Source organism: Chiloscyllium plagiosum, chromosome 5 (assembly GCF_004010195.1).
Source record: "Chiloscyllium plagiosum isolate BGI_BamShark_2017 chromosome 5, ASM401019v2, whole genome shotgun sequence".
NCBI classification, from domain to species: Eukaryota; Metazoa; Chordata; class Chondrichthyes; order Orectolobiformes; family Hemiscylliidae; genus Chiloscyllium; species Chiloscyllium plagiosum.
This window is the reverse complement of record NC_057714.1, coordinates 94,511,887-94,526,538: the sequence shown is the minus strand read 5'-3', so window position 1 is coordinate 94,526,538 and position 14,652 is coordinate 94,511,887. Positions and strand designations below refer to the sequence as shown.

Here is a 14,652-nt window from a genome sequence, read left to right as displayed (position 1 = left end):
CAAACTTTACAAACTTTAGACAACCTGTCCTAACTGTCATTCATTCGCAGGTACTTCTTTATTCCACTGGTCATATCAGTTCTGAAGGAGTCCCATATTAGTAATTTTTTATCTTGTGGACCACCAGGAAGGCCACTCATTCCAAACATTATTGATCCGCAACTTCATTCCACCCTCATCCATTCAACCATAATCATGGACATACACTAAAACTTTTGAAAGTTATCATAGACATTAATTTTATTCTGTCAACCATGTAGACTCGTACCACAATGAAACTTATGTCTTGGGTTTTCACAGGAACTATTTTCAAATCTTGCTACTACACAGCTTCGTTGTTGGGCATTTCGAAATTCAGGGGGTTTTCATCCATATTACCAATGTGACTAATCAATGTTCATGACTCTAAAGTGGCATCACTGGAAACAGGAAATTTTGGCATCAAGACCTTTTCGAAGTCTGAGCAATTTTGTTCTTTGGAGCAATTTGATTTGGCTCACTAAGTGCATATCCATGTGTTACATTTCTACTGAACAAATGCTGCCACCTATTTTGATACATGTTTGAAATTTCAAGTCAGTGTCTGGTCACTGTTCTCTCGGTGTATTTAGCATTGGGTCTCTTTCTCAGGGCAGGTTTCTTCTCCATTCTCACACCAATCTTTCAGTAAATAGAATTCCCTCACTGCAGTATTATTTGACAAGCTAGCAAAAGTTTTAGCTCAAAACCAGTTTTCAATTTCTTTCTTTTTGCAAGTAGATCCAATTCTCTTCACTATTTTCCATGTGCAGTCGACTCTGAGAAGCTCCTAGGCAACACAATTAGGATTCCTTGCTTGTTCCTACATGCTCACTTAAGGTGAGTTAAGACATGCATTTCTGAGGCGAATATTCCATATACAAACACTGCATTTCTTACCTTCTATGCAGATTATAACTCTAAACGTTTTCAACTATGCGAGATCAACACATACATTGTCATCTACAGTAATCTTACAAAAGATTAACAATAATCTTAATCTCATTCATTAAAGTAAACATTACAATATAAAGCAAGGAACATGCCAAAACTGATCACTTACCCAACAACAGGAGCAAAGTCAGTGCCAATCTGGGCATCAATCAATGCTTTGTAAAAGGGAGAGTTGGGTCCAGAAACCAGCAGAGATGACAAAAGATTCAGTGTGAATGCTTCAAAGTTATCGGTTATGCTGTGGGAAGACATAACTGTAAAACATGAATTTCGAATAAAGAATTCCCCGCCAAAATTCTTTAAACACATGAAAGTAGAGCTATCAGGTTTACATTAAAGAATCCATGAAGTTGATTCCAACTAACATAATAAATAGCTGATGTGAAACATGAAGACATTGTTGTGGTTCTGTTCGCCGAGCTGGGAATTTGTGTTGCAGACGTTTCGTCCCCTGTCTAGGTGACATCCTCAGTGCTTGGGAACCTCCTGTGAAACACTTCTGTGATCTTTCCTCCGGCATTTGTAGTGGTTTGAATCTGCCGCTTCCGGTTGTCAGTTCCAGCTGTCCGTTGCAGTGGTTGGTATATTGGGTCCAGATCCTTGTGCTTATTGATTGACTCTGTGGATGAGTGCCATGCCTCTAGGAATTCCCTGGCTGTTCTCTGTTTGGCTTGTCCTATAATAGTAGTGTTGTTCCAATCGAATTCATATTGCTTGCCATCTGCGTGTGTGGCTATTAAGGATAGCTGGTCGTGTCATTTCGTGGCTAGTTGGTGATCATGGATGCGGTTCGTTAGCTGTCTTCAAGACCATTTCCGAACTGACAGCCAGACTACCATAACAGCACACAAACCAACAGCCACTCGCAGACAACAACTCACCAGAACGAAGGACCCGATACCCAGCATGAGCAAAACCAATGTAGTGTACAAAATCCCATGCAAGGACTGTACAAAACACTACATAGGACAAACAGGAAGTCAGCTAAAGGTCCGCATCCATGTACACCAACTAGCCACGAAACGACACGCAGATGACAAGCAACATGAATTCGACTGGGACAACACTACTATTATCCACAGATTCAATCAATAAGCACATCGATCTGGACCCAATATACCGACCACTACAACGGACAGCTGGAACTGACAACTGGAAGCGGCAGGTACAAATCACTACAAATGCCGGAGGAAAGATCACAGAATCGCTTCACAGGAGGCTCCCAAGCACTGAGGATGTCACCTATACAGGGGACGAAACGTCTGCAACACAAATTCCCATCAGGACGAACAGAACCACAACAACGAGCACCCGAGCTACAAATTTTCTCACAAATTAAGACATTGCTGCTCATACATTTAAAAAACACAAATACATCCACAATTGTCAGAAGCAGCAAAGGAAACTGACTAAATTGGGATTTTAACCAGAGTTTCAAAAATACCCCATGGATGATAGATATCGTTCAAATCATACGAATAGAGAAATGATAAAAAGACATGCAAGTTGTTGGAGGAAATCCTGACGGACAGGATGTACATGTATTTGGAAAGGAAAGGACTGATTAGGGATAGTCAGCATGACTTTGTGCGTGGGAAATCATGTCTCACAAACTTGATTCAGTTTTTTGAAGAAGTAACAAAGAAGATTGATGAGGACAGAGCAGTAGATGTGATCTATATGGACGTCTGTAAGGCGTTTGACCAGGTTCCCCATGGGAGACTGATTAGTAAGGTTAGATCTCATGGAATACAGGGAGAACTAGCCATTTGGATACAGAATTGGCTCAAAGGTAGAAGACAGAGGGTGGTGGTGGAGGGTTGTTTTTCAGACTGGAGGCATGTGACCAGTGGAGTGCCACAAGGATCGGTGCTGGGTCCTCTACTTTTTGTCATTTACATAAATGATTTGGATCCGAGCATAAGAGGTACAGTTAGTAAGTTTGCAGATGACACCAAAATTGGGTCATGTTGCAGCTGTACAAGACATTGGTTAGGCCACTATTGGAATAATGCGTGCAATTCTGGTCTCCTTCCTATCGGAAAGATGTTGTGAAACTTGAAAGGGTTCAGAAAAGATTTACAAGGACGTTGCCAGGGTTGGAGGCTTTGAGCTATAGGGAGAGGCTGAACAGGCTGGGGCTGTTTTCCCTGGAGCGTCGGAGGCTGAGGGGTGACCTTATAGAGGTTTACAAAATTATGAGGGGCATGGATAGGATAAATAAAGTCTTTTCCCTGGTGTCAGGAGTCCAGAACTAGAGGGCATAGGTTTAGGGTGAGAGGGGAAAGATATGAAAGAGCCCTAAGGGGTAACTCTTTCATGCAGAGGGTGGTACGTGTATGGAATGAGCTGCCAGAGGACGTGGTGGAGGCTGGTACAATTGCACCATTTAAGAGGCATTTGGATGGGTATATGAATAGGAAGGGATATGGGCCGGGAGCTGGCAGGTGGGACTAGATTGGGCTGGGATATCTGGTCGGCATGGACGGGTTGGACCGAAGGGTCTGTTTCCATGCTGTACATCTCTATGACTCTATGACATGCAGTAACTCTCCACAATATCTTAGCAAAGAAAGGCTTCTGAAAATCTAGAGCTGTGATGAAAACATTATCATGTATGATACAGGAGAAAGTGAGGACTGCAGATGCTGGAGATCAGAGCTGAAAATGTGTTGCTGGAAAAGCGCAGCCTGTCAGGCAGCATCCAGGGAACAGGAGAATCGACTTTTCGGGCATAAGCCCTTCTTCAGGAATGGGCTTCTCCTGTTCCCTGGATGCTGCCTGACCTGCTGCGCTTTTCCAGCAACACATTTTCAGCTCATGTATGATACAGCCAGGATGTTTAGAACAGCTCTAATATAATTTCTACAGATCAAATAAGAGTTAGGGGCTACCTTACAAACTTATTCCAAATATTTAATTATTTTTTTTTCCACGAGTGTGTGTTGTATCATGGAAGTTTGAGAAATAATGTGGATACCTCCAGGCAATTCAGTCAACAGAAAATTAAACACTTTTAAACTTGAAATTGTGAATTTTCTTTGAAGAAATGTTACATCATCTCAGAAAAAGCTGTGTAATACAAGGCTCCTTTCAATACTTTGAAAAGTGCTACAGAAATTGCAGAATTTATTTATGGAAAAGTGCTAAATGTTCTTCAACGTATTGTAACCTTCAGTCACTATATGCCTATAGCAAAGAGCTAGAAGAGTCATACAGCATGGAAACAGTCCTTTCGGACCAAATTAGACATGCCAACCAGGCATCTGATCTCATCCCATTTGAACATAGTATACCAAAAGTGGCCTCACCATTGTTCTGTACAGCCACAACATGACATCCCAACTCATACACTCAATGTTCTGACCAACGAAGTCAAGCATGCCAAATGCCTTCTTTACCAGTCTGTCTACCTGTAACTCCACTTTCAAGGAACTATGCACTTGCACCCCTAAGTTTCTTTGTTTGTCAACACTCCCCATGGCCCTTTGATCAGTTGTATAAATACTGTTCTGGTTTACCGTACCAAAATGCAATACCGCACATCTATCGAAATTAAACTCTAACTGCTTCTCCTTGATCCACTGGCCCATATGATCAAGGTCCCGTTGTACTCAGATATCTTTTTCGCTGTTCACTACACCATCTATTTTTGGTGATATTTGCAAACTTACTAACCATACCTCCTCTACTCACATGCAAATCATTTTTATAAATGACAAAATTCAGTGGACCCAGCATTGATCCCTGTGGTATACCAATAATCACTGGCCTCCAATCCAAAAAGCAACCCTCTACCATTACCCTCTGTCTCCTAACTTCTAGCCAATTTTGTATCCAATTGGCTAGCTCCCCCAGATCGCATGTGATCTAACCTTACTAACCAGTCAACCATGCAGAACCTTATCGAATGCTTTAGCGCAATCCATGTAGACAACATCTACAGCTTTGCCTTCATTAATCCTCTTTGTCACCTCTTCAAAAACACTCAATCAAATTAGTGAGACATGATTTCCCACACACAAAGCCATGCTGACTATCCCTGATCAGTCCTTGCCTTTCCAAATACATGTAAATCCTGTCCCTCAGGATTCCCCCCAATAAATTACCCACCATTGACATCAGGCTCACTGGCTTTTCCTTAAAACCTTTCTTAAATAGTCGACCTCCAATTTTCTGGCAGTTCCCCGTGGCTATTTGATGATACAAATACCTGAGCAAGGGACCCAACAATCACTTCCTTAGCTTATGGTCAATATCATAATTGGGTTAGGATATTAAAATGCTTAATGTATCAATAGAATTATAAATATGCTTACTCGCCCAATAAGAAGCTCACACTGTATATGGTTTGTTTAGCAGGATCAGGAGCCATTGAATCAGGCCCACAATTAACATGGCATTCTCTCTAAAAAAAAAAGCAAATGCAAAAATTACACTGTATACTCTAAGAAAAAAAGATTTAGCACTTTTGTTAAAATTAGTAATCTATTTTATCATGATAAATTGTAACAACAGATTATAATTCATAGCTTCTTTCACACATACCATCCCAGGAAACTTAGAGACAAAGGAAAGTACTACCAAGAAACACTCGCTTAGCAATAAACTCACTGACACTCAGCCCAAGCTCTGCTAGGACTACTTAGCTCTTGAACTCACTTCAGCCTTGGTTCAAAAGTGGATAAAATAATTGACCTCCCAGTGAGATGAGAGCGACTATCCTCAAGAATCAAGGAGTTCTAGCAGCACTAAAGTCAATTGAATTGTGGGGGAAACCTTTCCACTAAATTAGCTAAAATGAACTTTAAAGTGGATGACAGAATAATTAACAATGAGAAACAGGGAGCAATAGAATTAGAATTTGAATAAGTATATTACATATGCCTTCAAAGCAGAATATGCCAAAAGCTTTGCTAGAATACGGAAAATCAAGTCAGGGGAGGGTGAGATGTGGAGAGAAATATGGGTCGGGGTGGGGCAGGGGAGATGTGGAGAATAACAATCATCAGATTAAGATGCTGAAAATGTGAACGCAAGTAAAATCTGGCAACCTTCACAAGCACCGTCTGCATTTTAGATCTTAATAAAAAAAAAGTGGCTGCTGACACAGTCAATACATAAGTTGTAACATTCCAAAATGCCCTAGATCATGGATAGGTCCAAGCCAATTAAAAATGCACACATATGGGCCAAAGAGCTTTTCACCGTGTTATAGTTCTATGTCAATGATACACTCCTTGTTAAAGAAAGGAAGGAAACATAAAGAAGAAAACAAAGACAGTTAGCCAAACATATGTCATTATGAAAATAATACAATCCATTATTAAAAGGGTAGCAGCAGAACATCTTTTTTAAAAATCATGAGTTATTATTAGGACAGCACAATGGCTCATTGAGTAGCGATGCTGCCTCACAGAACCAGGAACCTGGGTTCAATTCCAGCCTCGGACGACCACGTGGAATTTGCACATTCTCCCCGTGTCTATTCAGGTTTCCACTCACAGTCCAAATATGTGCAGGCTAGACCATGCTAAATTGTCCAGTGTCCAGGTAAGTGCAGGCTAGTCAGATTAGCCAGGGGAAATGTAGGATTATGGGGGAGGGTGATGCTCTTCAGAAGGTTGGTGTGGAATCAATAAGCCAAATGACCTGCTTCCACAATGTAAGGATGCTATGATTTTCTGATTCTATGTCCTTGGCCATGCATCACAAAATGTTGGCATGCAAATATAGCAAGTAAATGGAATGTTGGATGTTACTGCATGAGACATAGCATATAACAGCAGCGAAACCTTTTTACAACTGTACAGGGCATAGGTGGCACCCAACAAATAACATATACATTACTGGTTTCCTTACTAGAGGGATATATATCGGAAGCAGCTGACAGGTTTACCAGGCTGATTCCTGTAATGAAGGATTTGTGTTATGGTGAAAGTTTGGAATTTAAAATAATGAGCAGTATTTCATTGAAACGTATGACACTTTAAGGTGGCTTAAGGGGTTAGATTCTGAGACTGATTTCCCTCATGGGTGTACCAGAAACTAGGATACACGGTTTAAAACTGAAGTGCAGAGGGGTTGGGGGGGGGTGGGGTCCCACCAATCTAAAATGGAGATGAGAAGAAATCTATTCATTTAGAGAGTGTTGTTAAGTCTTTGGAATTCTATTCCACAGCAAGCAGGAGGCTGAATGATTGAATGCATCCAAGGCTGAGAGATAGATAAGGGATAAAGCCACAATCAAATAGGCTATGATCTCTTTGAATGGCAAAGCAGGCTGAATGGACTATTCGAATTCCTTACAATCTTATGATCTGACTGGAACTAGTTGCTGTTCCTTCATGGTCATTGGGTCAGAAATGTGGTCCACTTTCAGAAGAGCACTGGTGGACATCTACGTCAGGTGTACTGCAGGGAAGTGGCTCACCACCACCACCTTCTCAAGGACTATAAGGAATGGGCAACAAGATTAAATGCACTTCTATCTTTAATTTCTTTACCAAACTCACAGACAATTTGCTTAGTTTGCTACATGACCAGCATATGCTTCAGAATAATGTCAACAGTTATATGTTCAATTCCCATTCCAAAAAAGCATTTTTGGTGCCTGCTTCCTTACCCAGACTGATAGTAAGTGAAAGCCAATAGAAAACCACCATATTAAACTGGGTAACAAAGGCAGCCAAATCAGATCAATAAATGGCAATGAATAAAAGTTACTGATCAATTTGAACAAAAATTGTTTTGACTTTTGTTACAACAAACAAGAATAGCTAACTTACATTAATTTCTCTCATGCGTTTCTTTATGGCCTCTCCAAGTCTCTGTTCTTGTCAAAGCATCTGCTCCTTTCATGACTTAAGGGCATTCCAAAGTACTTCTCAACACTTAAGTACTTTTAATGGGTGAGTGCCATCTATTGTTACTTCATTATACACAGTCTGTTTCTTGCACCACACTGATATTGCTTAGTGGCATTATCAGTGAAATATATTCATTGTTGAAATACTGCGAAGTAGATCAGCCAGTTTGTACACAGAATCAACAGTGCTGAAACAGCAACGAGATAACAGCAGACATTCTGCTTTTGGATGAACTCCTTGATCTTTTTACGTAATGCCAATAAATATTTTATGTCCACACGAGTGTGCACCTTGGTTTAATATTTTGTCCAGCAGTACAGTGCTCCTCTAGTGCTACATTGAATTATCAACCCAGAGTATGCATCAAGTCTCTGGAATAGAGCTTGAAACCAACAAACTTCTCATTCAGAATCATGAAGTATTGAAGCCAGTTTTCAATTATGGTATGAAGATTAAATCCAAAAAGTGGTGAATTAGTTATATATAAACATTTAAAAAACTGTCATTTCCTTTTCGGGTTTAAAAACTATGCGAAGTACTAACTTAGTGATTTCTAATGCTTGCTTTGGAACAGTGGTTTCATTCTCCTAGAAGCACTGCAGGCCTTGTGATAATAATATAATGAAATGGTAGGAAATGTCATGTTACTGACACAGCAGCAATGAAGACTGTGACTGACCATCACCACATTCCTTTTCCTTGACACAAAACTAACACTGGCATTTTCGTATTATGTTTAACTCTAGTATATTGCACATTGACAATGCAGACATTTGTTCAGAAACAGCAAAACATAATCTTTACTTACCGGTTCACTCCAGCGAGACTGTTTAGGAACTGAAGTACCAGGTTCAATTTTACGGAATTTACAAAGTGCCTCATCCTGGATTTGTTGAAGGTGTTGCTCCAGCGGCAGATCACCATAAGTAAAGAACCTGGAATGAATAGGTACATACAAAGAAAACTCTCAGGCTATTTTACAATCAATGCATTTTCAGAGTTTAGAATTGTTTCCAATGAAACCTTAGAGACTGATTCCCACAATGGCTCGACAAGTCCAACCAAACAGATTAAAATGATTAGAAACTGTGTTTCATGTTAGCTAACATCATGCAAATAAATCATGCAAATCAGTGTATTGATGCTCTGGTGTCTGAGGTCCAAACCTCTTCAGTAGTGGCACCAATCCTTCCATCACAAGGTCAAAAGTGAAGATGATTGCTCATAACTGCACAATAATCAGAACAATTCACTTCACAACATCTCAGATATTAAAGCAATTTGTGTCCATATGCAGCCAGACCTGGACAATATCTGGGTTTGGGTTGATAAATGGCAAATAATATCCATGCCACACAAGTGCCTGGCAATAACCATTTCCAACAAGAGAACCTAATCATCATCCCTTGACATATATAGGTATTGCCATCGCTGATCTCTCAATTCCAATCCTCAGGATTACCACTGACCAGAAGCTGAACATTACCAGTTATATAAATACTACATGAGCAAGTCAGAGACTAGGAGTTCTGGAAGCAACTTGCCTCCTGTCTCCCCAATGTTTGTCCATCAACAAAGCACAATTCTGTACTGTAATGGAAAACTTCCCCTTGCCTGAAGGATGCAATGCTCAATAAGTCAATATCTTCAGTACAAAGCAGCCTTTTGAATTGGACTTCCAAGTTCCCTGTCAAGCCGCATGCCAATATAGTTGGAACTATATTGCCATTCCTTCGCTGTCACTGAATTAAAATCCTGAAATTCTCTCCCCAAAGCACAGAGTGCCCCGATATCTCAAGGACTGGAGTGGTTCAAGATGGCAGCTCATGAGCACCAGGACAATTATGGATGGGTGATACATACCATGAGAAGAAAAAAACGAATTTACCCAATTTGTGCTATTGAATAATTTGAACTTTTTTCAATCAAAATTAAACAAGAATTAACAATGATAGACTATGTGCTCATATTAACACACTCCCTTGTTGCTGCTAAAGGTCACAAAAACTGAAGTGACATGTCAACTTAATTTGAATTGAAATGATAGCTTCAGTTCAGGTTCCACAAGATAAAAGTGCCTTTTATTGGATATAGAGGCGCTGAAAGTGAACTTAGAATTGATGGTGTTTTTTTTGCTGACCTAAAATTTCAAATTCTCACAAAAATACATGATTTAGTTTAAGCAGGATTGAGGTAAAATTAAACCAGATAAAAGTAAATAATCTTATGATTGAGACATGGAGGTGTGCAGATAGCCTTGATTTAAAGGAATCCCTGCTGCATTTAAAAGTCCCTTGAAAGGTGGAAAACCTACTGGTGAAAGCAAGTAATGTTTGAACACCATTGAATGAAGGATTTACATAATTTAAAAATAGCATTATACCTGGCATTGCTAGGATGATAATGTGTAGCATGAAAGTTTTTCAATTCTTCCCAAGTAAGCTTGGGTATATGTAGTGGGTCACCACCAGAGATTACGGAGTAAGTATGCTCTGGTAGAAGCTTGTTCTGTAGATGCTGAGCATAAAGATTTTCATTGTTCGCCTGAAATAACGAATACAGACACTTTTGTTAAATATACAACAGAGAATATTTTGCAAATCTACACAGACTTGAGACACTTATTATTTTGCACCAAAAAATGCACATAGCAAAATTGTTTCATAAGTCTGTAACAGATATACTTGATGATCCTTTTGTCCCTTGTGTAATTATATCTATTATCTGAAACTTGTTCAGTCTTTCAACAAATTGCAAATACAAGTAATGAGTCATGAGTAATAATGTTCATTTCACTCCATTCTTTACTTAAGAAGCAAAATACTTTTAAGTAAACTGTCGGACACATTGCAAATGTTTTCTTGAGAAAGGCAATTTGATCTTATTTAAAAAAAATCCTTATTAGCTTGAGGTGCATTTTTTCTATATGACATTCTCTGCATGATTAGCTAATTTATTAAACTGTTCTACAGAGGCAAAAAAGGTTTGGATGGCATAATAAATGCAATGAATAGAACATCATTTTTAAGTTTAAACACAAGTGGTTCAAATAAACTCTAAAGTAACTCCACCAAAAACCTGTGGAAATAATCTGACACTACTTTCCAAAGCTTTAACTTTAATAATGCATGCAACAGGGTCACGTCTATGAAACTCTATCCTCTGTTACAGCATCTTGAATATACATTAAAATGTTCAAGTCAAACTGCATTTTTTTCAAAAATACTTACAAATACACCCTTCATTTCATTGAACACAACTCCTTTGAAGATAAGTGGTGAGCCTGGATCATCAGGAATTTCATGTTCCAGCCTCCACCCTTCTTGCCTGTTATACAAAGATAAGTGAAATGCAAAGCCACATTATGAAAAATTTGTTTATGCTTATTTGGTACAGGTAAAAGTGCATCATCTTACCAAAAATCCAATTCCCTTAAGCATGGAAAAAACACAGCATCCAGGTAAACAGACAGAAGATTCTGAAAATCCTTAGAATTTTGGGTGGAAAATGGATACATCGTGTAGTCATTAGCTAAAGATAAAAAAAAATCCGAATCAATTATTAGCTTGTCATAATGTCATTAATTTATCGGCACAGCACAACACTTCGTATTGAAATTAATTTCAACAAGCTGCCCTGGATTTTAAGGTGTCAGACAGAAACTCAGTAGTGTTCAATGTTCACAGGAATATATTTACGCAGAATACCTATTGGTAGATAGAATGTCAATATCAGCAAATTTGAGTTGGTACATTTTGGTAAAACAAATAAAATTTGTTTTGAATTAAAGTGTGTGTTCATATTCACAAATACATTAAAAGCAATAAAAACAGATATTGATGGAAAAACTCAAGTTTAGCAGCATCTTCGGAAATCAGTTAACACTTCTGGTCTGGTGGCCCTTCTTCAGAACCAGGTCCAAAATGTTAACTCTGATTTCCACAGATGCTGCTAGACCGACTAAGTTTGTCCAGCCATTTTTGTTTTTGTTCCTGATTTCCAGCATCGGCAGTTCTTTCAATATTGCATTAGAAGTAATACTTTGAATGTCAAGGCAATATGGAAGCAAAAGGAAAAGTAAGTCTGAAATTTATTGTAGATGCAGAATTCATATATCAAGACTTAACGGTGAATATTTTCAAATTTTAAAACAGTGCTATTGTTACACCTATAGGGCTCCGCACTATATAAAGCTGCATATCAGGTTAAGTCACAATCTAATCAAATGGAAGAACAAGAGGGGCTGAATGGCTTATTTCTGTTACCATGACGGACACTGAATTAATACTCAAACCAAATATAGAGTAATCTCTACTATCGAGCAGTGACATGTACAAAGGAATGTTTGAATGTTGTGACTGCTTTCGACTTCTAACCTCGCCCACCCCAGTTCAACACCGGCACCTCCACATCAAACTGAAAATTGATTATGATCACTTCAGTTTTTTTATGCCATACCTTCTTTGACACTGCCCAAACCCTGCTGCTCCTCATCACCCCCACGCCTTCCAAAGCCTCTTTCAGAAGATAACTGGGATTTAATCAGTCTCGCCTTAGCTACCTACCTACTAGACAATGTACAAGATGAATCCAGGTTTTCTGGCATTTACCAACTTGTTTCGTCTGCGTTACTGCCATTTTAAATTGTAAATAAGGCAGGGCAGGTGACTGAGGTGTCAGTGGGGGAGCACTTTGGTGCCAATGACCATAATTCTATTAGTTTAAAATACTGATGGAAAAGGATAGACCAGATCAAAAAGTTGAAGTTCTAAATTGAAGGAAGGCTCATTTTAATTATATTAGGCAAGACGTTTCAGAAGTTGACTGGGGGCAGATGTTCACAGGCTGGAAAATGGGAAGTCTTCAGAAATGAGATAACGAGAGTCCAGTAACAGAATATTCCTGTTAGGGTGAAAGGAAAGGCTGGCAGGTGTAGGGAATGCTGGGTGACTAGAAAAATTAAGGGTTTGGTGAAGAAAAAGGAAGAATACGTCAGGTATAGACAAATCGAGTGAATCCTTAGAAGAGTATAAAGGCAGCAGGAGTACACTTAAGAGGGAAATCAGGAGGGCAAAAAGGGGACATGAGATAGCTTTGGCAAATAGAATTAAGGAGAATCCAAAGGGTTTTTACAAATATTAAGGATAAAAGGATAACTAGGGAGAGAATAGGGCCCCTCAAAGATCAGCAAGGTAGCCTTTGTGTGGAGCTGCAGCAGATGGAGGAGATACTAAACAAGTATTTTGCATCAGTGTTTACTGTGGAGGAGGACATAGAAGATATAGAATGTAGGGAAATAGATGGTGATATCTTGAAAAATGTCCATATGACAGAGGAGGAAGTGCTGGATGTCTTGAAACGCAGAAAGGTGGATAAATCCTCAGGATCTGATCAGGTTTACCCGACAACTCTGTGGGTAGCTAGGGAAGTGATTGCTGGGCTCCTTGCTGAGATATTTATATCAGCGATGGTCACAGGTGAGGTGCCGGAAGACTGGAGGTTGGCTAAAGTGGTGCCACTATTTAAGAAAGGTGGTAAGGACAGGCCAGGGAACTATAGACCAGTGAGCCTGATGTCAGTGGGGGGCAAGTGTTAGAGGGAATCCTGAGGAACAGGAATTACACATATTTGGAACGGCAAGGACTGATTAGGGATAGTCAACACAGCTTTGCGTGTGGGAAATCATGCCTCACAAACTTGATTGAGTTTTTAGAAGAAGTAACAAAGACGATTGATGAGGGCAGAGCGGTGGCCGTAATCTACATGGATTTCAGTAAGGTGTTCGGCAAGGCTCCCCATGGGAGACTGGTTAGCAAGGTTAGACCTCATGGAATACAGGGAGAACTAGTCATTTCGATACAGAATTACTCAAAGGTAGAAGCCAGCAGGTGGTGGTGGAGGGTTGTTTTTCAGACTGGAGGCCTGTGACCAGTGGAGTGCCACAAGGATTGGTGCTGGGTGAACTACTTTTCATCATTTATATAAATGATTTCGATGTGAACATAGGAGGCGTCGTTAGTAAGTTTGCAGATGGCATCAAAATTGGAGGTGTAGTGGACAGCGAAGAAGTTAACCTCAGATTACAACAAGATCTTGATCAGATGAGCCAAAGGGCTGAGGAGTGGTAGATGGCTTTTAATTGAGATAAATGCGAAGTGTTGCATTTTGGAAAGCTAATCAGGGCAGGACTTATACACTGAATGGTAAGGACCTAGAGAGTGTTGCTGAACAAAGAGAACTTGGAGTGCAGGTCCGTGGTTCTGAGAAGGTGGAGTTGTGGATGGAAAGGATGGTGAAAGGCACATTTGGTATACTTTCCTTTGTTCATCAGAATACTGAGTGTGGGAGTTGGGGGGTCGTGTTGCAGCTGTGCTGGACATTGGTTGGGCCACTTTTGGAGTATTGGTCTGGTCTCCTTCCTATCAGAAGGATGGTGTGAAACTTGAAAGGGTTCAGAAAAGATTTACAAGGATGTTGTCAGGAGGATTTGAACTATAGGGAGAGGTTGAATAGAGTCATAGAGATGTACAGCATGTAAACAGACCCTTCGGTCCAACCCGTCCATGCCGACCAGATATCCCAACTCAATCTAGTCCCACCTGCCAGCACCCGGCCCATATCCCTCCAAACCCTTCCTATTCATATACCCATCCAAATGCCTCTTAAATGTTGCAGTTGTACCAGCCTCCACCACATCCTCTGGCCGCTCATTCCACACACATACCACCCTCTGTGTGAAAAAGTTGCCCCTGAGATCTCTTTTATATCTTTCCTCTCTCACCCAAAACCTATGCCCTCTAGTTCTGGACTC

The 14,652-nt window shown here is 39.9% G+C and overlaps 1 protein-coding gene across 4 annotated transcripts in view; it reads right to left on the bottom strand.

Moving 5' to 3' along the window:
• Positions 1-14,652, bottom strand: part of pitrm1 (pitrilysin metallopeptidase 1) — a 61,388-nt gene that overhangs the window by 35,943 nt on the left and 10,793 nt on the right. For all 4 annotated transcript variants that reach the window (XM_043690648.1, XM_043690651.1, XM_043690649.1 and 1 more), the window contains 6 exons: positions 11,258-11,372; positions 11,072-11,168; positions 10,225-10,385; positions 8,650-8,776; positions 5,292-5,380; positions 1,082-1,210 (listed from right to left, as the gene is read on the bottom strand). In XM_043690648.1, coding sequence (XP_043546583.1) covers positions 1,082-1,210; positions 5,292-5,380; positions 8,650-8,776; positions 10,225-10,385; positions 11,072-11,168; positions 11,258-11,372 — 718 coding nt within the window. The remainder of the gene's footprint in view (positions 1-1,081; positions 1,211-5,291; positions 5,381-8,649; positions 8,777-10,224; positions 10,386-11,071; positions 11,169-11,257; positions 11,373-14,652) is intronic.